General features: G+C 41.6%; 2 protein-coding genes across 5 annotated transcripts in view; one reads left to right on the top strand and one right to left on the bottom strand.

Moving 5' to 3' along the window:
• EMILIN2 (elastin microfibril interfacer 2) overlaps positions 1 to 11,836 on the top strand; it is a 72,645-nt gene extending 60,809 nt beyond the window's left edge. The window contains exons 5-8 of the mRNA XM_056823754.1: positions 2,666 to 3,091; positions 6,021 to 6,056; positions 6,833 to 6,961; positions 10,562 to 11,836. Coding sequence (XP_056679732.1) covers positions 2,666 to 3,091; positions 6,021 to 6,056; positions 6,833 to 6,961; positions 10,562 to 10,899 — 929 coding nt within the window. The 3' untranslated portion in view covers positions 10,900 to 11,836. The remainder of the gene's footprint in view (positions 1 to 2,665; positions 3,092 to 6,020; positions 6,057 to 6,832; positions 6,962 to 10,561) is intronic.
• Positions 11,837 to 15,701: 3,865 nt separating this feature from the next.
• The window catches only part of LPIN2 (lipin 2), a 110,745-nt gene continuing 100,391 nt past the window's right edge, over positions 15,702 to 26,055 (bottom strand). For all 4 annotated transcript variants that reach the window (XM_056823750.1, XM_056823751.1, XM_056823753.1 and 1 more), the window contains exons 18-20: positions 22,535 to 22,649; positions 20,973 to 21,076; positions 15,702 to 19,968 (exon numbers count right to left, since the gene is read on the bottom strand). In XM_056823750.1, the coding sequence (XP_056679728.1) occupies positions 19,824 to 19,968; positions 20,973 to 21,076; positions 22,535 to 22,649 (364 nt within the window). In that variant the 3' untranslated portion in view covers positions 15,702 to 19,823. The remainder of the gene's footprint in view (positions 19,969 to 20,972; positions 21,077 to 22,534; positions 22,650 to 26,055) is intronic.

The raw sequence follows: 26,055 nt of genomic DNA, 5'->3' as shown, positions 1-26,055 counted from the left end.
GGCATGGAATCACTGAGATAAATGGGAGGAAACGTCATTGATAGCCGTACTACACTAGCTCAGAATCTCAGGCTTTAGTCACCTAGGAAAAGGGTAATCAAAGGTTATTTGGGACTTAACATTCTTATGGGACAGGCAATAATAGTACTGTAATCAGAGCCCCTGAATACAAAAAGCATTAGGTAGGAATAGTTCATTATTTGTTGTTGTCATTCAGTTGTTTCAGTTGTGTTCTACTTTTCATGATTCCATTTGGGGTTTTTCGTGGCAATGATTCCCGCTTGGTTTGCCATTTCCTTTTCTAGCTCATTTTACAGATGGGGAACTGAGGCAAACAGAGTTAAGTGACTTTCCCACAATCATACAGCTCAGAAGTGTCTGAGGCCAGATTTTAACTTAAGAAGAGTCAACCTGATTTCAGGCTTTCTACTCTATTATTAGTTCATTATTATTAAAGTCTAATTAGAAATATATGTCTGACTCCACAATAAACAAGGCTTACTGTCCCTTAAATGTATGTGTGTGTGTGTGTGTGTGTGTGTTTGAGGCAAATGGAGTCTTTGATTATGTGCTTCTCGTATCTTCTAGAGACCCTAATTCTGATCCTGTTCTCTTCTCAATCTGATCCACATCCCTAGATCTTTAGTAGCATGACGACTAGAATGAAGGAAGCAATAGTATCATAGTACTCTGCCTTACACAGTATTAAGTCCAGTTCTGGATGCCACATTTTAGTAGAGGAACAAGCCAGAGTTCCTTCTGAAAAGGATGGCCCTGGATGTGGAGGGGTCTTCAAACTGAGCTCTACAGAAATGATGTAAAGACACTGGAGGAGAGAACTCAGGGGTGTGTGGCATGATAACTGTCTTTGACTATTTGAGGGTTGAAATGGGTTTAAACTTTTTCCAAAGCATAACTGGAACCAATAGATTGAAGTTTTGGGGAGGCAGATTTTAGCTTAACAAAAGGGGAAACATTTTCATAATTTCATAATTAGAAATGCCTAAATAGGAAATGTGTTACCTTGGGAGGGAATGGCAAGGATGCTTATCTTGGGGTTTCTACACAGCTGCCCTTTGAAAAAAGCTTCCATCATTGGAAGTTTTTTAGCAGAATCTGACCAAGATTTTCTAGAGGCGATTCGTGCTGTAGGTAGGGGTTGGGGTAGATAATCTCCCAAGGTCCTGTCCAACTTGGGGAATCTGTTTCTATGTTCCTTTGGCTCTGGCCATATCATCAGGACTCTGACTCACTGTTAGTTTTCCAATACTCTTTTCCCATTTTAGGCTGCCATCAATCTCTTTTCATTTAATGCTTCATAGGTTATTGTAAACATCAAATGAGGCAATGAATACAAAAACCCTTTAAAAGCTAAAAAGCTGAATTCAAATATAAAGCACTCTCTCTTTCCCTCTTTCCCTCTCTCCTCCTCCTCTTCCTCTTCCACCCTCTTTTCTCTTTCTCTCTCTCTCTCTCTTTCCCTCTCTCCCTCCCTCCCTCCCTTCCTTTCTTTTTTCTGTGTGTCATTTGGAAAATCTTTCAGAGGAATTAAAAATATGGATTTCATGGGAGAATACTTAGTAGGAAAAATACCTTTGCTGCCAAAGATTTGATAAATCTGTATTTACCCAAGCATTAAATAAAATGGAGACATATCTATATTATTCTAACTAGAAAATTCTGGCCATTGGACTGACTTTAGTAGTGCCACATATGACCTCCTAATGAACTAGGCCTGAGTAGAGTCAACCCCATGAGCCCATCAGTTATCTACTGAAAATAACCTTGGGAAGTCAAAGCCTTAGTAGTGAGGCTGGGACCGAAACATCTAAGGAGCCATGCCATTCTCAGAGGAGAGTAGGGTCAATAATAGGACACCAATGTCTAAAACTGAGTAGATGACTAAGAAAAAGAAAACATCACTTATATGACTGAAGTGACCTGTTTGATCAGATTTTCCCTACCATTTTTATCTTTCATTTGCCTTCCTGCATGTCCATCCATTTCATGGAACTGGTAGCAAAAAAGGCTTGGGGAATGCAATAACAATGGATTATTAGAAAATTGAACACACTAGGACAGTGATGGTGAACCTTTTAGAGAACAAGTGCCCAAACTGCAACACTTACACCCATGTGAGCCCCTGACCCTGCCCCAGACAGGGGAGGGAGGAAGTGATCCTATTGGGCTGCTATGGGGCAGGTCATGTGAGAAATGCCCTCAGACACCATGGAGAGGGGAGCTGAACAGCTCCCTCTGGGATGTGCAGGTATGTGTGCCATAGATTTGACAACATGGTAGTAGGAAGCTACTAGGAACCCAGAGGGTATTCTGTTTTCAGGTACACCATGGTATCAAGAGAAAGCATTTACCCAATGACTTTTTCAAACCCATAGTTAGAAGTTGTTGGCTAGCCATGTGGAGCAGATTTTTTAATCAGATGCGCCGATTTGTAAGCCTCATATTGAACGGATCACAAGCTCTCCTTGTTTCTTATAAAGTATTCTTATAGTATTAGAAAGAGGCAACTTTCAAGGGTTTCAGTTTCTACATTTTGGAAACAAACAAAATATACTGTTTCCATTGCTCAGTGTAAACAGAAGTATAGTTAAACTATTGACTAATATTTCTAATCCTGCCTCTTTCTACCTCTCCCAATGCTTAGCGGAAGCCCCTTCAGAAATACCCCAGCTGATACCACAATATCCAGGAAGCTCCCCTGACCCATCACAACCAGAAGTTCCTAAAGAATCATCACACCCAAAGACACCCCAGCAGCTTCCAGATTCAAAAGGCCCCCTGCCTCCCCAGACTCCTGGGAAACCCTTCCAACCTGGAATACCTCAGCAGCCTTCACAACCAAAGATTCCTCTCCAGCCGTCACCTCCAGAAAAGATGCCACCCCATTCAGAGTTACCTGGGTGGACAGGTTTGCCTTTCCTACCAGGATCTACAGGGGTCATCATGGAGACAGGGGAAGCTGGTCCTCCTGGGAAAATGGTAATGTCAGGAAGAGGCTTGCCCAATGGTGTAGATGGCCAGGACAGTCGGTGGCCCATCCCAAGCTCTGAAGGATATGCTGGAGCACCAGGTGAGTTATGAATTAGGTATGAATTCTAAATATTTAAAGCAGGGGCTCTTGACCTTTTTTTCCCTATGTATTATATCCCTGAATCATATTTTGATTTTCAAAAATTTATTAAAACCCTTACCTTCTGTCTTAGAATTGATACTAAATATTGGTTCTCAGGCAGAAAAGCAGAAAGGGGTAGGTGATTGGGGTTAAGGGATTTGTCCAGCTAGCCGAGGTCAGATTTGAATCCAGAACCTTCCATCTCTAAGTCTGGATCCCTTTCCATTAATCCATCTAGCTGTCTCCATGTTTTCAAATGTATAAATTACATTGGATTATAAAGGAAACCCACCCAGGTTAAGAATCTCTCATTTAGAATTTTTGACCCATCGAATGTCAACAGAAAGGATGCTGAGATTACCCAGTTCAACTCTCATTTGATAAACAAGGAAAATGAGCAACAGAGAGGTAAAGGTTTTACATTACAGAACAGCTAAGTAGTAGAAGTGGGATGAGAATCTCAGTTTCCTGACTTGCTCCCTTTATGGCATCTTACTGCTCTTCAGGGAGAGTAGTTGTCTCTGTCCTCAGTTTGTGATGTCCTCAGCCAGAGGGAGCCACTAGTGCTGCCATTGTTATTATGTGTCTGATCTGCCAAAGGACAAGATAGCGGGTCTATGGCCTCATCCTCTTAACACAAATGGGAAATTCCTGCTGTTGTTTCCAGAAGGGACTGGTGAGAAAATAGTGCTGGAACACTACTGGGGGGAGTTGTTCTAAGGACATACTCTCCCATGGTATGTCAATAGCATCAGTTTCCTAGGGAAAAGGAAACATATTCTCATTGTCTACACGAGGGTGACAGGGAACACTAATCAGGTCAGGAACCTTCAGAATGAAGAACCATCTTTCATAAATATAGATTTTTAATAGCATAACAGTAACATCACCAATATTTGCATCTGTCTCTCTGGAGAATAATCTTTTCTAACAGAGACACTTAAAAAATAGAAATAAAAGCAAACCTCACCCAACCATTGGAAAAAAATCTGGTTTTATATGTCACATTGCATACCTGGAGATGCTGCCTTCTACAGAGAAGTCGGGAGAGATATCTGTTCATATCTCTACTTAAGGGCTAAAGTTGGTGTTTATATAATCTTAGGACATTCTGTTTCTATTATTTTGTGGTACAGTAGATAGAGCATTGGGCTTGAGTCAGGAAGACCTGAGTTCACATCTGACCTCAGATACTCACTAGGTGTATGTGCCTGGGCTAGTCACTTAACCTCTGTCTGGCTCAGTTTTCTAAACTGTAAAATGGGGATAATAATAGGCACTGTGGACCTTATTCTTCTGGTTTTGCCCACTTATCTTTGTATCAGTTCATACAGATTTTCCCACATTTCTTTACATTAATCATATTTATCAAATCGTATAGCATAATAATATTTCATTACATGTCTATACCACTGATATATTTATACATTCCAAATTGCTGGGGCTCTACATGGTTTCCATTTTGTTTGCTATGATAAAAAGTGGTGCTGTAAATATTTTGGTGTATATGGAGCCTTTCTTTTAAGTAGTGCTCTCTTTGGGGTGCGAGCCCAGTAATGGAGTCTCTGGTTCAAAGGGTTTCAGTCCTTTCATTTACAGAATTCCAATTTGCTTTCCAAAATAAGTTTACCAATTTATAATTTCTCACTGGTGTGTTGGGGGAGAAATATATATATATGTATATATATATATATATATATATTTTTTTTTTATCATCATCAGATCTCAATCCTGTGACCTTGGCCAGTCACTTATCCTCTGCCTCAGTTTTCTCATCTGTAAAATGGAGATCATAATAGCACCTACTTTCTGGGGTTATTATGAGGATGAAAAGAGATAATATTTATAAAACACTTAGCACATATATATGTATATATAAAGCACGTAGTAGACTCAAACCTCAATTTGATTTGATGCTAGGATGTGGTCATAGAATAAGATTTAGGGCCAAAAGGGGTCTTTCTTTTTTTTTATTTTTTAAAATTTTGAATATTTTCCATGGTTCCATGATTCATGATTTTCCCCAACTCTCTTCCCTTCCCCCTCCTGAAGTTAACAAGCAGTTCCACTGGGCCAAAAGGAACCTTTCATAAGTTATTTCATTCTCTTCTTCATAACAACCCTGAGAGATTCCCCATTTTGTAGATGAGGAAACTGAGGCACCATGTGGTTAAGTGATATGCCCCAGGTCGAAACAGTTAGTGTCAGATATGAACCCAGATCTTCCTGCCTTCCAGTCTAGTGCCCTCTCAGCTCCTCTATAAAGCTAATTTGGTCATGATCTGTGTTGAAAGGCAAAGCTTCCAGAAATAAGAAGTGATAGTCTCACTAGATTGACTTCATTAGATCATATCTAAAGTGTATGGTTTATGCCAGTCTAGGGAACCCACGCAGGTGATGCCACAGGCCTTTTAAAGTATTGCTCTAATTATCGTTTTTGCCATCTCAGAGTCTCCCCTGGATAACTTTCTCATTCTCAGGAGAACCCTGGAATCTAACTGAAAGCCCAACGAAGTTGTTGGGAATGCTGGGATAGACAGAAAGTCATTACCCTGGGCCTGAGATAAGCTGTGTTTTATTATTACTTTGCATGTTTATTTAATCATAAAGGTAAAAAATATTGTTTCTACCAATGGCAGAGGAGTCCAAATTATTAGCAAGTTGTATGTTAGAATTTTTTGTGTTTTTTAAACACTTCTGTCATAGTATCAATTCTAAGACACAAGAGTGGCAAGGACTAGGCAATTGGGATTAAGTGACTTATCCAGGATCATACATCTAGGAAGTGTCTGAGGCCAGATTTGAACCAAGGACCTCCCATCTCTGGGCTACTGTGCTACCCAACTGCTCCTACATTGTGTAACATTTGATAATTTTTATTTTGCAGGATACCCTAAACCACCGTCTCCTGTGGAATCACAAGGTAATAGTGGTGTCAGGGAGACTCTCTGTTATCACAATGGGTCCTCAACAGCAATCCTGTGCCTGGAGCACAGACTCTTCTCTTCAGCCTAAGTAGATAAAAGGAATCCGTTGCAGGTGGTGGTCAAACTTTCCTTCCCAGAAGGATGGAATTAATTCCTGAGACCAAGACCTTTGCTTCATAAATCTTTCTCATTCGTTTACATCCCAGAGCCCATGTGTGCATGGATCCGCTACAAACCTGTCAAGTTAAGACTTTATGGGTCCCAGACCGAGTCAACACTTTTTCAGCTGGGTCTGTGTAGAACTGGAGGCCCAGAATCTGTCTGTCCAGATTCCTCAGCTCCCAAATTCTTGCCTTCTGAGGCATTCTACAACACATAAAACCAATCTGATAAACTTGTGAGATGTTAGTAGTGCTTGCTATTTCAAGGTAGAAGAAAAATGGTGTTGAGCCCAAGAAACTCACATAATGACCCTGCAAGAAAGACAGATTTAGGGCTAAAAAAGGTTTTCTAATGGATCAAAATGAGGGAAATGACTTGCCTAGGGTCACAGATGATGAGTGACTGAGGCAAGATCTGAACCAGGGCCCCCAGTTTCCAAACTAGGGCTCTTTCCATTTGAGCACCCCGTTCTCAGCCCTGACCCTTACTCTCCATTCTCTCACCCCACCCGCTGACCACCCCAAAGCAGACAATGCAACAGCCTGGGAATGGGAAGGAACACCCTAGCTCAAAGAACTCTGACAAATCGCTTTCATTTCCTCTGTTTTAGGAATTCCTACTGCTTCTCTGGTGTCATTCTCGGCCGGTCTGACTCAGAAACCTTTCCCCAGTGAAGCGGGTGTGGTCCTCTTCAACAAAGTCCTCGTGAACGATGGGGACTTTTACAACCCAAACACTGGTAAGCTTTGCAGGCAAATGGAGTTGGGGTAACAAAGCAGCGAGGGCTCCTTTTGATTAGAGCCTCCCCTCCTCTCCTAAGTTCTGTTTTATAGCCCTCTTGGCCCGAGAGTGTTGGGAAACCCTCTGAAACCCAGTAATATATTGGGGATCATTAGTCCCCCAATAGGATCCTGTCTGGGAGAGACTGGCAACTCCATCAGGTGTGGATGCCAAGAGCCCAAGAGGATCAGGATTGCATAATGCATAGTCTTCCCAGTGTTGCTGTTTTGACAAAAGAAATTTTGCCCCCACTCACATGCAGCAAACGGCGATGTACTTTAAGAGTCTGGAGACGAAGATGCAATAACATTTTCTCATTATGAGATCAACATGCTTGTCCGCAGCACTCACTGTTCGATAGAACTCCTCTTGGCCCTGCTCTCTCCATGCTTCTCCCACAGGCCCTCCGTCCACAATAACTGCCAGAGGCTTCCTTGTTTATCTCCATCTGACACTCAGTAAGCGTGCACCATGTGCTCTGCAGTGTACCGGATGTAGAGAGACACTCTGCTCAGTTTCCGTTCTGGCGCTGTGTGTTATTCAAAGAAAAGGGAAGAAGGTAGCAGGGGACCAGATTCTCTTCTTACTGGGGATGAGAACTCTGCATGGCGTGTGCTGTCAACATGTTTGGACACAAATCACTTGGGACAAACGAGCCCCGTCCTTATCCTCCCGGGTGTGCAGAGTGACAGGAGATTTGTTATTGGTCTTCTTTAGGTGGGAACAGGCTGCCGGCTGACTTTCTGGCCCCGTCTGGGATGTGTGACTTTTTCTGAACTCCTAAGCTTCCCTCCCATGGGGTGAAGAAGCCTTCTGAGCTCTTCAAGTCCAGCTGATCACGGAAGATGGGCACAAGAGAGGGATGGAAGAGTAAATGGAAAACATTAGGGAGCAATTTAAAAAATACAAGGAGTTATTGGCAGCATTCATCGGGGAGAGTGACTTAAAAAAAGTCAGAAACAACCATTTTCTGAAAGAGACACTTAGGGAGCAGAAGGTCTGCTATTATAAAGTTCAGGGAGGGGCAGTGGCACAGCCTAACAACGTTTATTAAGTGTCTGCCATGTGGAAAACTCCCCCACCAAAAAACTGTGTTAGGTGCTGGAAGAGCTAAGCCTAGTCACCACTGTTAGATTGCTGGTTAGTCCTTCAGTCTGATCATGACCTTGTGGGCCATACTGTCCATAGGCTTTTCTTGGCAAAGATATTGGAGTGGTTTGGCATTTTCTTCTCCAGTGGATTAAGGCAAACAGAAGTTAAACGACTTGCCCAGGGTCACACAGTTATTACGTGTCTGTGATCAGATTTGAGTTTGGGTCTTCCTGACCCCAAGCACCATGATCTATAACTGAGTCACCTAGCTGCCACTTATGAACAGACTGCTTTTCTAATTTCTTTATCAAGGCTTAGCTACTTAGCTGGGACAGTATAGATATAAGATTTTGTACCAACCCTCTCCAATGTTAAATTTGAGTGACAGTAACTCGCACACAGAGCATGTTAAGGTTTATAAAATGCTTTTCTTTCAGTCAACCAATCAACTGCCAGAGAGTAATTGCACCATATGCTAAAGATACAAAAAAGAAAAAAGACCCCCACTCTCAAGGAACTTTCATAGCATGGAAATGATTATGTTCTTCCTCTTTCTCGCTGCTTGAACCTTTGCCTTGTCTTTCCTGGCCTAGGTCTGCCCATCCTTCAAGGCTGCACATGGGTCTCTCCTCCCCCAGGAGGCTTTCCTCCCTTCCTTTAGGCAACACATACTCATCCGCTCCCGAACCTACATCCTCAGCCAGTATCAACCCTTTGGCTTTAAGCCATGTGCAGTCTAGCATCGAACAGTCTTGGTTTCACCCGTCTGCTTCGTCCCCTCGAGAAGGCCCTCTGTGCTTCCCCCCTTGGCTACAGAGTGGGTGATCTATAACTGTTCATTTAGTGAATATTAGCACTATAACCCGATGATGAAGAAGCTTCCTGTAGGCAGATGATCCAGAGGGGGAAAACCAAATGAAGCCCCTGCTCTACGCAGCTTTCCTCTCATGGATGTGCTCTTGGGGTGCACTGCTTGGCATGGGGTTGGTGAGCAAACTGGTCTTGATGTGCCCCAGGAATGAGGCCAGCAGGGTTCTTAATGACTTTTTTCTTAGCACTCCCAAAGCAGGGGTGGGTTAGTCACCCTTTTGCTGAGTGCCCCACCCTGAATCTGAGGTCCTACCAGATGGGGAGGCCAAAGCACATTCAATCTTTCAGCTCACCCTGCTCCCTGTAGGTCTCCTTCCTCTTGGCCAAGACCAACGACTACCACCGAGGCAGCTGGACTTCCCTGGCCCCTGGTAAAGAGTGGAAGTCTTGGGGCTGGCCTCGTGGGGAATGGGATGTATGCTTGCCTTACAATAAAGAGCTTGAGGAAGAAATGCTCTTGGGGTTCACAAAATTTGCATGGTTTTCTGTCGTCCGAACTTTCCTTTTGCCCAGTTACCTCTTTTCCACACCCTTTTTTGTTTTGGACATATGGGCTACTGGTTTGTGCTCTGTATAGGCCAGCAACTTACCTGAACACAATTGGGCTGTGATCCTGCAGTATGCCTTCTGACCAAACCCTTGGGAGTCCGACATTTTTCAGGAAGAACGCCAGATGGGTGATCTCACAGGGTTTCTTGTTCAGCACTTCTTCCCCTGGTGCTCTGGGGAACAGACCATGCCTTCCCTAAATTCCCCTTTCTAAGGACGTTCTGCCTTGCTCATTTCTTATTTTGCAGGGCAACCTAGGAGACAACTGCAGCGGCCTCTCTTAGAGATGCAGATGATACACGTGGCTCCTTAGGTGTTTCCAGCTCCAGGGAGTCCCTAGAGTCAACACAAAGACTAAGGGATTGCAAAGAAATCTTTAAATAGTCTAAAAGGAAACGATTGTTTTCAATGACTCAGGGGGAAGCAGTCATAATAGCTTCAGTATCTGAAATGGACATGGTACATAGGTAGGGCAGGGGAGACTGAGGCCATGCAACTAATCTCTTTGGGAGCCACAGGAGCCCTGTATGAGGGGAAAGTTTATCATGGTGATTTGATGCTGCTATACTGGCATTCATGTTTATATTGGAATTTCACACTCCCTTCCTGGTGGGCCCCAGCAGCTTGAACTCCTTTTGTGTGGATTTGGGCTTGTTTGTTCTTCTTGGATTTTGAAGACAAAGATCCAAATGAGGATTCGGAAGACTGACTTAATTGTTAGTTTTGTTAACCCTTACTTCCTGTCTTTGGACCAACTCTGATGCAAGGCTAAAGGGCAAAGGCTAGGCAAATGGGGCTAAATGGCTTGCCCAGGGTCACCCAGCTAGGAAGTGTCTGAGGCCAGACTTGAACTCAGGTCTTCCTGACTCTGGGCCTGGTGCTCTATCTACTGAGCCACCCAGCTGCCTGATGACTCCTTAGTGTAAGGAGATGCACACCATGATTGAGACTTGGCACTGCCCAAACTTTTGCTTTTGCTAGCTCCTCATTCCTTAAAAATAAAAATGGTTTTGCTTGTAGAAACTGAATGCTTGTTTCTTTCTTGCAGGGATCTTTACTGCCCCTTATGACGGTCGCTACCTGATCACTGCCATCCTTACTCCTGAGAGAGATGAATACGTGGAAGCCGTCTTGTCTGTTTCCAATGCCAGCGTGGCCCAGCTGCACACAGCTGGATACAGAAGAGAGCTCTTGGAGTATCACAGACCCCGAGGGGGATTACACACCTGTGGGGGAACAGGGACTTTCCACCTCATCGTCCACTTGAAAGCAGGAGATGAGGTGAACATCGTGGTGACCGGGGGCAGGCTGGCCCACACAGACTTTGATGAAATGTACTCCACATTCAGTGGGGTTTTCCTCTATCCTTTCCTTTCCCACATCTAGACTGGCTTAGAACGACAAGGAAAGGATGAAGGAAGTTGTAATAAACTCTGAAGCTTTAATATATTCAGTCGATGTATGTAATTGAAATGTCTTTCATGACCCCATGCCACATCTCCCCCTCTGGCTCCACCAAAGGAATGTTGAGATTTTTAAGACCACCACTTCTGGTTTCAAAGCCAGGCAACCCAACAGGTCTCCCATGCACACACACAGCCACTAACTCACGCTGACTTTTGTTCTATTCCTCCAACCGAGCACCTTGAAAATCTACCATATTCCTCATGCTTATGACTTGGAACCTCATCTTCCCTGATACCAAAGCATTTGCCCTCAGTGGCTGTATTTATCAGACCTTCTTGCGTCTCCCTAGCCAAGACTCCTGGTTGCTTGAGTCATTCCATACTCCATGCTGCTGGAGACAGGAATTGATCCCGAGGCGGTAGATGGGATGCTTCCTCCTAAGAGAAGGAACAGCTGCTTTTCGCTTCCCAGGCGCTCCTTATTGTCTGAAAGCTGGTTTTAGAGCACAGTCTTTAAGACTATCGAGTCTCTTCCAAAGAGCAGAAGCAGATGGAATTGTCCTCCGTTAGCAGAGGGAGGAGCGGCCCCTCTGGAAGTGTCACAGCACGGGTGCCTTTACTCTCTATCACAAATGGGGAAAGTTGAAACACTGGTGTCTGTCTGTGATACAATCAGAGGAACAGGATCCCTGGGGTTTGGAAAATATTCTTTTTTACGACTTCCACCTGAAACTAGGAGATTTTGGACAAGTCACCCTGCCCCTCTCTTCTGGGCTTGTTTCCTCAGCTGACTATGGGGAATACTAAAGACTAAAAAGTGTTTGTGAAACTAGCTGGGCTCCTCAGATGACGTGTACATTGTGAGTGCAAAGACAAGGAGTACCGATAATAAAAAAAAGGTCAAAATCATGTGATGGTAACTTCAAGTTTGGTGTGTCCTTTGTGGATGAGCAAGGGGGAAGTTTCAGGGGAGGGGGGAGGGGGAAAAGCTGAGGGGGTGGGGAGGGTGGGACGGAAGATGAGAGACACATATAGGTTTGATTCTTCAAGGCTATGGGAGCTAAAAGGGGGATAATTTTAAATATCTGAACTGTAAACTTGAAAAATAGTCAAGCTGTGTTCTTGCCTTTTTTGGGTGCGTAAATGCAGACCAGATGTGAATGGATGGAAATATCCCCACATGATTCCTGCAGCTGAAGGGAAGACCGCCTCTGAGGGGACATTTTACATTTCTGTTTAATCAACAGCCTGCCCAGGCTGATGAAATCAAATGCTCATTACTTCATTGCATAGTTCAGTAATAGACACTGGTTGAAAAGTCCTCTGGTTCCTAAGCAACAAAAGGCTGAACAGAAAACTTGTCACAGCTTTTTTGAAAGCTGAGGTCACCTAGGAAATACAGTATACCCCTATATTTTAGTTAATATTAACTCAAATAACAAACAGCTCACATCAATCTAGCACTGATTATCTGCCAGGCACACTGCTCAGCACTTTAGGCATATTCACTTGATCCTCACAATGACTCTTGGAGGCATGTGTTATTTTATTATTCCTATTTTACAGCTGTGGAAACTGAGGCAGACAGGTCAAGTGACTTGTCCAGGGTCACAGGTTGGTTTTGAACCCACAAATTCCTGACTTCAGACTGAGCACTATTATTAGCAGTCTTAAGAAGGCTGAACTAGAGTGACAGTGAATCTTTTAGAGACTGAGTGTCCAAACTGCAACACTCACCCCACATGGGTGATGTACTTACTCCCTTTGGGCTGCTGGGCAGAGGGGCAGGTGATGGGAAAATGTCCTCAAGCATGGTGGCAAGGGCAAGGGGAGCAGCCCCCTCTGGCATGTGTGCCATAGGTTCACCAACACAGATCTAGACTTTAGATATACTTATTTGATCCTCAAATATTGTGATTTAAATTTACTTTACAGTCAAGGAAACATAGAATCCTAGGTTTAGGAAGGAGGAGACATCAAAGGCCATCTGGTCCAATATGCTCATTGGACCGAATTGAGGAAGTTGGTGGTACAATGGTTAGTGACAATAGCCCCGAGAGTTCAAATCCATTCTTAGATACTATGTGACTCTGGTCTAGTCACTATACCTCTCTCTGCCTCAGTTTCCTCATCTGGAAAATTAGGATAATAATAGCTCCTATCTATCAAGGTTGTTGTGAAGCTCAAACAAGGTCTTTGTAAAGCACTTGGCAAACTATACAAATATCATTCACAGCACACAGTCCCTCACATGGGCTATTCCACAGAGTAATAGTCCCTCACATGGGCTATTCCACAGAGTAATTCTACCATATAATCTTTTTAAGGGCTCTGGATTAGGGAGATGCGGGATATTGGTTGGTGCAAGGCCTCCCTCCACTACTTCTCTGGGTGCCTGAAAGGAGCCCCTTAAGCTCTGGAATCTGATTTTCTCCCCCCTAAAGGTTGGGGTGGAGGTGGGCTTATACAAATGCATTAGAAGATTCTTGAGTTCTAAATGTATGACTTTTTTAGAACTTTATTCCCTGAGAACACCAGTATTATTTGACACATGAATCCGGGCTAATTGGGAGATGAGGGAGCTGCCACCACCCCCAGTAAGGAGGGCCACCTAATTCTAATTCTTCACTGGATGAACCCTAGAGGTGGATTTGAACTTTAAGCTCATAGTAATCAGATATTTGCAGATGCTTTGCTTAGTACTCTAAAAGTTGTATAATTTGGTTAGTTTCCATTTTTCCAAGAGAGGGAAAAAAGGTTATAGCAGAAGCACTCCCCAAAGCAGGTTTGGACTCCAGTTTTCTTACCTGATGAAGCGCAAGCTGCCATCTACAGCAAGGATGACCTTGACCTTAAGATTCCATAATGAACAAGTAAATTTCAGGAGCTTGGATGGAAATTCTGACATTTTCATTTGTGCCTCTCTCCTCCCTGATTCTTAATTCTGGATTGCTCACTGAATTCTCATGACATCAACCAAACTTACACCTTAATCTGGAGGGCTCCAAAGGAGAAGAATTGCAGTTTTGAGGGAAAAAAAAGATTCTTTTGTACTTGGAATTTTTTTAAGGTAAATGGGATTAAGTGACTTGTCCAGGTTTACACACAGCTAGGAAGTGTCTGAGGTCACATTTGAACCCAGATCCTTCTGACTCCAGGCCTCGGGGGTCTATCCATTTTGCCACCTACCTGCCCCTTATTCTTGGAATTTTTAAGCTCTGCCCAGAAGGGTAGGGATCAGATGTGACCCAGAGAAGAGCAGTTTCCACCTACTGGCCACCAAGCTCGGGAACAGCTGGCAGCCCTAAAAGTGACTCATAAAAACACAAAACACAAAAGTGTGATGATGAGTTTTTAGGAACAACCTGTTCCCAAGGGAGTCGCCCTTCTCTTACACATACTCCACTGGGAAGAGTGCTGGCTCAATATGGAAAAAGGAAACTGCTAAAGGGAAGAAGTAAATATTGCCTGTTTTTGCTACTGGTCTAAGTACAATAAGTGCCCAAGTGCCACTTTTTTTTTTTAAACCTCTACCTTTATGTATTGGTTCCAAGGCAGAAGAGCAGTAAGGGCTAGGCAATGGGAGATAAATGACTTGCTCAGGGTCACACAGCTAGGACTGTGTGTCTGAGGCCAGATGTGAACCCAGGATCTTCCATCACCAGGGCTGGCTCTCCATCCATTGAGCCACCTAGCTGCACTCCCTCCTCACCCCCAAGTGCCTTCTGATGGTGGCTCATCCTCTTCAAGGGAACAAAGCAGGCAAGCTAAAAATAAAATATTTAAAGACGGCACAATAGATAGAAACTTGAGTGTGTGGATGTTGATCAACCAATAAACATTTATGAAAAGCCTACTATTTGCCAAGCACTGCTCACAGATCCGTGCATGTTTCTCTATATAGTCTCACTAGTCGCCGGCAAACGGCATGTCTGGTTGTTATTAGCAGTAGTCGTTCGCAGCTTAGGGAAGTGGTGCAAACTGCTAACACTTGAACCATTTAAAAAGTTTACTGGGCATTTCCTCTATAGCATTTCCTCTCAAATGCCTCTCCCACAAATCATTCCTCAAAACTGCCTCTTTTTTAATTTGAGCTCATCTTTTCTATACCCAATTGACTCCCACAGTTCCATTGGGTTTCTCAGATGCTCCCACTCATTCTCATATCCGCATCAACACAAAAACTTACTGGGATATGTTGTTTTTGTGGCTTAATTTCGTAACATAGTTAAGCATGGGATGGTCCCCACCCTTGGTAAGAGTTAAAAAGAGCTCAGGAAAGGAACAGAATTCAAATAATAGGAGGGAAATAGCTGATAGGAGAAATTTATTTTGAAGAAAGAGAATTTCCATTTTCCTTTGGAGACCCATTAGGAGCCTGAGGTCAACATCTAATGTACTAATTGGATAGAGCACTAAGCATTCTGAACATTATGTGCACAGAGAAATGGTGAAAGAGTGGAGGCCAGGAGGTGAAGGCAATTTTGCTAACACTAGTCAGAAAACAATAGAAATTGCATATGTATGAATGAATCATTCCTTGGCTGAATCCACAAAGCAAGAGAGGCTGGTTCCTGCTGGCATGTGCTAACTTTGGGAAACACATTTTAAAAAATAACCACCAAAAAAGAAGTCCTCCTTTGTAAATAAATCTGTCTACAAAGTTTGGAATGCTAATTTATGGAAATGATCAATTTCAATTGAACAATTTGCTTTTCTGGCAAGAGCTCAGAGACATCTCGATGGGTTGAATATCCTCGAAAAGAAGAAACAGTCCGTGTATTTGAGTTTGTATTTGTTTATTATCAGAACATTTTGTTTTGAACATCAAACGTTGCACCAAAATGTGAGCTATTTATTCCAAGATAATGCAGTCTTTACCAAACCCAAAGTATCCTACTGATGCTCAGATTCGTTTTAGACAACCTAAAAAACTCACTAGTGTCTTTGCTGTCCAATAATCAAATACTTCACCGTAATCTCAACTTAATTATCATCAAAAGCACTGAAAAGTTCCCCTCCTTTCGTAGACCTTCCAAACAAACCAACAATATAGTTTTCATCTTGCTTCTAAGAAAAATTCCATTTTGAACCAGTTTCACCCAACAAGGCAGAACCAAACACAGGAAACTCAAGCTTCATAGAGCAAAATATATCACTTCAAAGCTGATAAAATTTCTCAAAAAGTTACACTTTCAGCATCTTTCAATAAGAGAAGGAACTTGCTTTTATAAGCTATTTGTTTTTAAAAAATATATATCTTCAATGTACCTTTCTCATAGGACTCTTCAAGGGCCCCTGAAAATGCAATGCTTAGGCTAGGAATAATGATGCATCCGCTGGACCATCAGCCCAGACTTTTCAGTTGGATCAGCCATCTCTCCTGAAGCACCACCCTCATAAGCAGTTGTCACTTCAGGGCTTTTGAACAGCAAGAAATTCCCCCCCTCCCCAAGTTGAAAACTATGCAAATAGAACATCTAAACACAGTATAAGGATATGAAAGGGCTAAATCTGCATGCTCTGGGACCACCATACCTGCACTTCTAGGACAGTCAAATCAATGATGGACAAGTTTTACATTTTGCAGAAGTACGAGCTCAAAGCACATGGATAAAAAAGAAAATGGTAACGTTAATAAGACTGATTTTATTTTTTTCAAAAGAAATTAAAGCTGTTGAATCACTGGAGATAAGGAGAGCGTGCAATACAACGGATCAAATCTGCACTCCACTGTTCCTTAATATCTCCATTACTGCTGCAACACATAGCTTCTCAGGTGACTCCAAATAAGGGGTAATAACATATCTTCATTAACACACCATCTTAAGGGCTGGTGTACAAACACACTCAATTTCACCTCTTTCACAGAAAGAACAAAAGTCATTTGTACCAAATGGCAATGGGATTTTAGCACAAACTTAATACTTGAATAACACTATCATCAGAGCAAATCACCTACTTCTAGTAAAAGAGACTTCTTTTTTAAATAAGGAAAGAGAATAACCTGTTAATTGGCATACACAGAGCCACGGAATCAGACTGCAGCACAAAGCCAGGAGTGGACCACATTAAAGCCCATTTCTTATGGACACTAACACAAAAGTCACAGCAATCACACCACAGAGGTTAGAATCCAATTTCCAGCTTGGATCCTAAGAGGCCTGTGTCCAATGCAAAGACTGTTCATTAAAGAGAAAGAAAACCATCAAATCAAACTCCCAAAAGGATGCATCTCCTTCTAAGGGGGACTTAAGAAGAAGTGGGTCTATTCAGAAATTTTTCGTACCTTGTGTATAAAACAAACAAAAAAACAAACCACCCTTACATCTGGAGGTTAGGTGACTAGAGCTCATAAGCATGAGCTTGGTAGATGACATGCTCTTGGCATTTATGAAAATAAAGTTTTTTATATATGTGTGTATGTGTACATTTAGATACACACAAATATGTACACACTCTACTATGATTTTAATTCACGAGTTAGGTAGAACTTCATAAATATAATCTACTGTCCCTAACATAATATGGATAAATACTTCAGTCGACTCACCTAGATGTCAAAGATGAGAGGTTTTAACTAGACTCTTTTCCCCTTATTTGTGAACACTTGACTCGAGTTTTGCCACTGAAAATCCTCCAAGGCATTTCAAGATTTTCTCCCTTGCATTTGAAGTGTGCTCCCTATTAACACAAACCAACTGGGGTGGACAGCTAAGACACAATGGGAACTCCCGGTCATTTGGACCTGGAAGACTGATCACATACCACGCTCCCTCTCTCTGGCCCACTTCTAGGTCAATAGTTTCACAGTATGAGAAAGGCAGGCCAAAACTGAGAACGCTTCTCATTCAAAATGCCTCCTGGAAGGAACTAGGGAAAACAGAAAGATCTTTTGGAATGCAGTTTTACTATGCCGAGTGGCTCCCATTTTGTGCCTTTGCACAGTTTAGAGTGCTTTTCAGTGACTGGGCTGTAACTCTACCTATATATCACAGTCAACTCCAAAGTTCTTCTCTACTAGTTATTATAATAGACACTGAAGTAACAGTCCTTAAAAGGGATGTCCCTCTTGTCTAACCGTGGGTAGAGTGTCCAACCTGACCTCTGAAAAACAACCTCGAGTATGAAACCTCTGAACTTCTTTGTAACATGGTGCTATCCATTTGGCCATGTAGACCACTGGTGGTGTGTGTCAATAACAGCAACCGCATGTATTTTCAATGAGGCTGGGAAATCCAGCTATTGATTTTCTGGAAAAAGCACCTTAATTTTACGTTTGCAAAATTCACTTCCCCACCTTCATTATAGACCCTTCCTATGAAGCCATTTTTGTGCACCCCACCTCTCCATCAATGGAACACACTCCAAAGTTGCACAGACTGATTTGTCTATATTGAACCTAGATTTGCGACACTGCAAACACAAGGACTCCAAATGATTGTCCTGGAGCTTTTGCTCAGGGATGGGTAATCCATGGTGAGATGCCCTCCTCTTCCTCAAAAAAAAAAAAAAGACAACAAAAAAACCCCACTCAAATTCTCTTGGCTTTGTCATAAGACCAGATTAAAATGCCCAAGTGAACACTCCTGAAAGGAGATCCAGAGGATCCAAAGGACACTGTTTTAACAAAGCTGATCTATAGCATAATTTTGGAAACTTCGTCTCCAAGAGAATCAGTCTTCTGATGCTGATGCCAACCTTAATACCCAGAAAAAGCTCACTCCAGGTGAGAGTTCACCTGACAAGAACATTCTTGCCTATTTTTCCTGAGAAACCAGAGCTAATTGGGCAAGAGAAAGTATGGCTGACAAGCACCAATTGGGGTTCTGGGAATGTGCTCATAGGAACTTTTGGAACTATGTGCATTTACATGTACTTACTGGCCTACAGACTCTCTATTGAGATTCCCATTATTTGAAATTTATGGAAACAAATAAGCACAAATGTGATTTGTCTCTCTTGGCTAAATCTGGGCTGGAACAACAAAAAGATCTCCCCCTAGGGCAATCACAGGGAAGAAAAAATAAAATTCAAGAAACTTCCTTCCTAAAAGCTCACAACGCTTTAATGTAAGAAAACCACTTCTTACATTAAGGTTCAAATAAGATTTGCTTATTTAAAGGGGGTTATGTGTGTGTGTGGGAGTGGTTAGAGAAGAGGGGAAAGAGGATGTCACTACTCAATGTAATAAAAAAAATTACAAAGTTTGAGTACAAGAATCGGTAATGGGGGTCTGGTTAATGAATATCAATATTGCTGTACATATGATAAAACATTTTCATACATCTAAGCAGCTATTCGTTCATATTTTCCGAGTAAGGTCTTTAAGAACAGATATACACAAATTTTATACCTACATTATTAATTGGCCCTGTAACAGTTAACCCAACAACTAATCCTCTGAAAATACCCTGGTAAAACACGGAAACACTAAATCCAAAGTGCTTGTTTGGGGCCCACTCCAATCTACTTTCCATAACTTTTTGGTGCACTTTTTTTTTTGGCTTCTCCTTTCCACCTTTTAATTTTAGGAATTAAAAGGGGAAAAAAAAGAAAAACAAAACAAAACCAGAAACAAACCACCAAATACAAAAGGTTTGCAACAAGAGAAGCATAGGACTACAAACTTAAGGCTAATGCTTCTTCTTCACTCGACCTTCTGGTACCACGGGCTCTGGCAGTGTTACAGTTCCAGATACAATCAATCCCCAAGTCAAACCAGGAGAGTGAAGATCAAAAGGCGGCTGTGCCTTTCACTGCTCTGGATGGTTTGTGCCTCAACACCTATGGATCTAAAGTAAGATGAATGTGCCCCCACTTCGGAAGGGCTTTTTTCACTCTTCACACTGAGCCTGAGCATCTGAAGAGAGCAAACCCCTTTTCCTGTAGGGGTGGAAACATTCAAGCCAGGTCGTCCATGTTCACTGTAGGGATTGGTTTTCGCCAGAAGCAAAAGGAACTGAACTCTGGGCACGAAAAAGCCGAATTCTGTTCTTTGTTGAGGAGTGGGAACACGTGTTCTACAAGTTCACTCAGCCTGTGATACCTGGAAGAGAAGGGGTGGGAAAGAAATACAGAAATCAGATTTTTAAACCTGAGCAAGAGCAATAAAGCCAGAGATTATGCTTGAAATGTCCAAACTGTGGGCATTTGCCCTGGCTGTCCTCATATCTAGAATGCTTTCCCTCCTCATCTCTGCTTCCTGGCTCCTTTAAGTGAAAGTCTTGCCTTCTACATACATAACCCTGCCCCTGATCCCCCTTTAATTCCAGGGCCATCCCTGTGTTGACTATTTACCATTTTCCCTGCACAAATCATGTTTATCTTTTTTTTTAAATTTAGAACCCTTACCTTCCATCTTAGAATCAATACTGTGTATTGGTTCTAAGGCAAAAGAGTGGTAAGAGCTAGTAATTGGAGTTAAGTGACTTGCCCAGGGTCACATAGCTAGGAAGTATCTGAGGTCAGATTTGAACCCAGGACCTCCCATCTCTGGGTCTGACTCTCAATCCACTGAACTACCCAGCTGCCCCCACAAATCACGTTTATTCAGAATTGTTTGTATGCTCTCTGGGAGCCCATTTGACTGCCAGCTCTTTGAGAACAAGGGCCATCTTTTGCTTTTCTATGTATCCCCAGTGCTTAGTATTGTGCCCAGCACTGTAGTGCTTATTAGATGTTTAGTGACTCACTGACTGACTGACCATATATACGTTGGATCCCCCCCTTAAAAACACAGGAGAAGAAAAACCATCCATGGAAAAATATTCTAAATTAACTAATTTAATAAAATTTTCAAAAAAAAAATCTGAAAAATGGAATTCTTTGATGCATAGGGCAGTAACGTTTCATTTGAAAAGCTTAGTTTATGGAGGGTTTCTTGTGGGGTGTGGAGAAGGACAAAAATCTAGGCAGAGAGAAAGGTCTCCCCAAGCCAGGTCTGCCGTCTTAGTTCAGCAGGGACTGCAGGCAGTTAACAGTTTACTACTGAGCCTCCAGCCCAGAGTCCCTGGAACTGTGTGCTCTAGTGAGAAGTGGAAACGCTCTTACGATGATTTGTTCCCTTTGGTCCGTTCCTGTATTAATTCTCCTTTGGGATTCACTGTGAATATTCTACAATCTGGCACCCCAACTTGAGTGTAGGCATACACGTCCTGCAGAAAGACATAATAACATCAGGGAAAGAGGAAATTGTCAGCAACCTTTTGGCTTCCTCAGGACAAGCAAGCATGAGGCAAATGAGAGACCATTTAAGAAAAATACAAGAATCCGGGCACATTTCAGTTCTGCCATCCTACATGAGTTCCAAACAATGGCCAAAGCCAATAGCGATATAAGGCACAAAGGGACTCTTGCTATGTGTCTGTGTGTGTGTGGGCGGGTCTGGCAAGAAAGGTAGCAGCACTACTGGCTAGACACTAGGAACCATTTTAAAAAAAAAATCTTTACCTTCTGTCTTAGAATCAACACTGAGTATTGGTTCTAAGGCAGAATGCAATAAGGACTACACAACTGGGGTTAAGTGACTTGCCCAGGGTCACATAGCTAGGACATATCTGAGTCCGTATTTGAACCCAGGATTTTCCATCTCCGAGCCTGGCTCTCTCTAGCCACTGAGCTAGCTAGTTGCCTTGTGGGAACAGCTCTTGCATCACAACTGAGCCCAGAAAATAATTGTGAACTGCAATTCTTTGGGAACACTAAGCTACTGATTCCTTCCCTTATCCTTCACTGACTCATGAGCTTGTATTTATGTTTTTTTCTGTACATATATAGACATATATAGACATTGTCTTCAGATTAGATAAGCTCCTTTAGGGCACAGATGGACCCATTTTTATCCCTCACACATAGCACATTGCCTGGAATATTAAAGACATGTGATAAAAGTGTATTGATCGAGTGTAGTCAAATGTCATAGAACATTAATATCAGAAGGAAAATCAGAGAACATTCAGTACCAACTCTTAGTTTTATAGTAGAGGAAAATGGTTTCCAGAGTTTAAGTGACTTTGGCAAGATCGTACAGCTACTAAATAGTCTAACCATGAGAAATATTCAGGTTTTGAAACTTGAGTTCAATGTTCTTTCTGCTTCACAACTGTGAGATGCTGGTGCTATTTCATTTTTGGCTAAAATTCTGCACAGCAGGAAAACAGAACCCATGGGGGAAAGGGAGGTAGAGAAATCACAAAAGTCAAGAAAAAGATGTCTTTGGTTTTAATTTAAAATTCCAAAGCAGAGAAGTTGTTACAGGTTCTTAATTACTATAGGAATGTAGAAAAAGCAAAATTTTTTATTATCCAATTTAATAGTAAGTGCTTATATTTTAGGAGAATGTAAACTCTCTGAGAGCAAAGACTTTTGTTTTTATCTTTGTAACCTAATCATGGGCACAGTGCCTTACACTGAGTAGGAGCTTATTGGACATTTGTAAAATTAGATTAAGTCTAACATGATTACTTCTGTAGAGAAAAATTCAATTTGCTTAGAGATTTAGTTGATTTGCAAAATTCTGGCATGGTAAATTTCCTAAAACAAAACAGTAATTTCCTTGCATTTTCAACCAAACAGATTAGAGCCCATTATATGGAGAGGTGGCATAAACTTACATTTGGTCGGTTTCCAAAAGCAGCATAGAAAGGTTCTTTACTTGGAACAAATAAATTCTTGATATCATTCAAACACTCAATTTTGAACTTTTCAGGTTTCTTCTCTATCACTTCCCTACAACAAAATAGGAACATTGTCAAGGAATGCCATATGATAACTTCTCCTAATGTTAAGTTCTTGGCATAGTTTGGTGCTTCATTTGACTTTTGAAAAAAGAACTCTCACTTATTGATTTTTGGAATTATCCTCAGAAAAATATTTGTTAACTAAGATGTTTCACTTTAAGTTTAGAAATGGATAGACTTCTAGGGCAAGATCTCATTTTCATTAAGAAGAGTTATAATTGTGGAATATGATGATGGAAAATTCTTTTCCTATAAGAAATGCCAAACAAGATGATTTCAGAAAAACCTGTAAAGAACTGATGCAAAGAGAAGCAAGCAGAACCAGAAGAACATTATACATAGTAATAGAAAATACTGAATGATGATTAGCTATGAATGACTTAGCTATTCTCAGCAACACAGTGATACAAGAAAATCCCAGACTCATGATGAAAAATGCCATCTGCCTCCGGATAAAGAACTGATGGAGTCTGAGCTATGATAGAACACACACTGCAAGTTTTCCTTTTTTTTTTTTTTTTGCTTTACATCTCTTCCACAAAGTGACTATATGGGAAATATGGGAAAATATTTTACATAATTGTACATGTAAAATTTATATCAGATTGCTTACCATCTTGGTGAGGGGGAGGGAGTGTGGGAGGAAAGGTAGGAGGGAGAGAGAATTTGGAACTCAATATTTTTAAAAAATAAAATGTTAAAAAATTTTTTTAAATATGTAATTGGGGGGAAATATTGTGGGAAGAAAAGTTATAAACCCTTCTGCTGTATCAAATATTTTATTGATACTTTGATGGATCTATGAGCTAAGTGGCTATATCACTCCAGTGAGATGCAAACTGTAACCTACTTAGACTATCTCTTCTGGTCTGTCTCTTGTCCACACCATCTCATAAATACACCATAGTGGGTTCCCATCTAACATGCAAATGGATTTCCTTTGAGTCTTTTTAAACATTGCATGGATACCAATGGGGCCTAAGGGTTAGCAAATGTACTCTCCATGAAAAATAATGATAATAGTAGCTAATATTTATAAGGTGGTTTATGGCAGGCAAAGTATATTACCTGCATAATCTCATTTGATCTTCACAATAATCCTATGTGAATGATTTTAAACTGTTTGAGCTCACTACTCTGTTCCAAATTCCTCGAGAGCTGTTTTTTATCTTGTTTTTGTAGATCCAATACCTAGGTATAGGCACAGCAAATGCCTTGTACAGTGTTTAACAAATATTTGTTGAATGAATGACTACTATTTCCTGATTGTCAGAAGTTTATTTGATAGTAGATTAAGTATAGAAAGAGAAATTCAGTGGGCATACACATATACATAAATTCATATGTGTGTGTATGTAAACACATGTATACAAGTGGATTATGTGATCAAAGAACCATTGATTTAGAGATTAAGGACATTTTAAGAGATTGTCTTTTTTTCTTTTTAAACTCTTACCTTCCATCTTAGTAACAACTCTAAAACAGAAGAGCAGCAAGGGCTAGGCAATCAGGATTATGGGACACATTAGGGTCACATAGCTGGGAAATGTCTGAGGTCAGATATGAGCCCAGGTCCTTCTGACTCTAGACTTAGTGTTCTAGTCCCTGTGCTACCTGGCTGCCCCAAGATCATTTTGTCCAACTCCTGTATAATCACAGAGGAGGAAACAGAGATGTTATGTGCCACAGCCATAGGTCCTACAAAGCGAATACCAAGGCACAGTGCTGGAATTCAAATCAAGCTCCTCTTACTATATATACAACATTGTTTTTTCACCATACCATGTTCAAACACCCTCTCTCAGTTTTCCAATGTTCACTTATTTTGTTTTTTAAATTCCTGCCTTTGAAGCACTCACTGATGCTTACTTATTTCCTACATTATTCTCACCCCACCTAGAAAAGCCTGATAATTTTTTAATCACGCTAATCTGGTGTTAGGAGAGAGAGGAACAAAGTTAGTCAATGAGCCATCAAGTTCTCATTAAGTACTTACTATGTGCCAGAGGCTGTGTTGAGTGCTGGGGATATAAAGAAAGAAAGAGGAAAACACCATCCCTGGCTTCAAGGTGCTCGCATTTCAATGAGGGAGAGATCACTATGTCTGTACATTGTGGAAAGGAAAACTAAAGCAAGTTCTTGACTTTCTGCCACCAAGTTGGAATTAATAGCAGTTGGAGTGTTAGAGAGAAGATATTGACAAGATTGACAGTTGGTGGGGGAAGGGGCAACTGGAAGTGGGCAGTTGGTCTTGTGACTGGCTCTCACTTCCTGGCACTGCAACTGGAAGGAGCCTCTCTACCTGTCTCTGGATAGAAGTGCCTCTTCCTGAATTTTCCAACTGTGTGCTCTACCTGGATCCCTGTGATCGTGTTCATCAGACAAAAGGACTGTAAGGCCGGTCTTTAGGGCATCAGCACAAAGAGACAGGCCCAAGCAGCTCTGAACATCAGAACTTTTCTCCATCTTGCTGTCTACTGCTAAGACTTGGAACTTAAGAAAGCTAGCATTAGCATAGACAGGAATAAAAGAAACCCTCCACCAGCCTGTGAGGCCTGGCCTCAGCTCAAAAGCTGAGACAGAATCAAGCCACATCTAGGGAAATCCCTCTTCCCTTTTCCTTGATACCTCCCCAATCCAAACTTGTTATTAAAATTTATCTTTATTTACATATTGCAGTTAGATAAGAGAACTAACATTTCAGGAGACATAGAGAGAGCTGAACCTCAGGACAGCCATTCAACTATAAATGGTCCTTATTGGACCCCTGCTGGGTGACCTTGGTCTGGGGAGGCTTGTCCCTCAGAAGGGTCCCTGCTTACCTGCTCTGGGGTATTTGAAACATCAATCAATAGAGAAAACATCTCCTCAGGCTATCATAAGTGGCCATTTCTCAGGAACCCCATTTTTCAGAATAGACTCTCAGCAGGGGGCATCTCTCTTCTTTTACCTCATCGGCAGCCATATTCCCTCTCTCCCTTCAACTCCTCCATTCCCTGCTACAAATCCTTCAGTCTCCCCTGTTCATTAATCCCATCCATTTTACCTATAAATATTACAACATAAATATACAACATATAGGAGAGGTACCAGGAAGAGACTAGAGCGAGGATTTCTTATGTTATTTGATATGAACATAAGACCAGTGTCTAATTTAGACTAATCTTGAGAATGCCCCAAAGAAACCAGGAGCTGAGAACGAAGCATGATTTCTAAAAACAAAAACATGACCTTAAACTAGTAACTCATTTTATTTTATTATTTTTTAAATTTAATTAGATGATTTAGAATATTTTTCCATGCTTATGTAGTAACTCATTTTATGTTTTTACTAAAATGTTTCTCATCCAATCCCTTCACTGAAGTGACATTAAAAAAATACTCTTACTTTCTGT

The sequence above is a fragment of the Monodelphis domestica genome, chromosome 3, assembly GCF_027887165.1.
Source record: "Monodelphis domestica isolate mMonDom1 chromosome 3, mMonDom1.pri, whole genome shotgun sequence".
Classification (NCBI taxonomy): domain Eukaryota; kingdom Metazoa; phylum Chordata; class Mammalia; order Didelphimorphia; family Didelphidae; genus Monodelphis; species Monodelphis domestica.
This window is presented reverse-complemented; position numbering and strand designations above follow the sequence as displayed.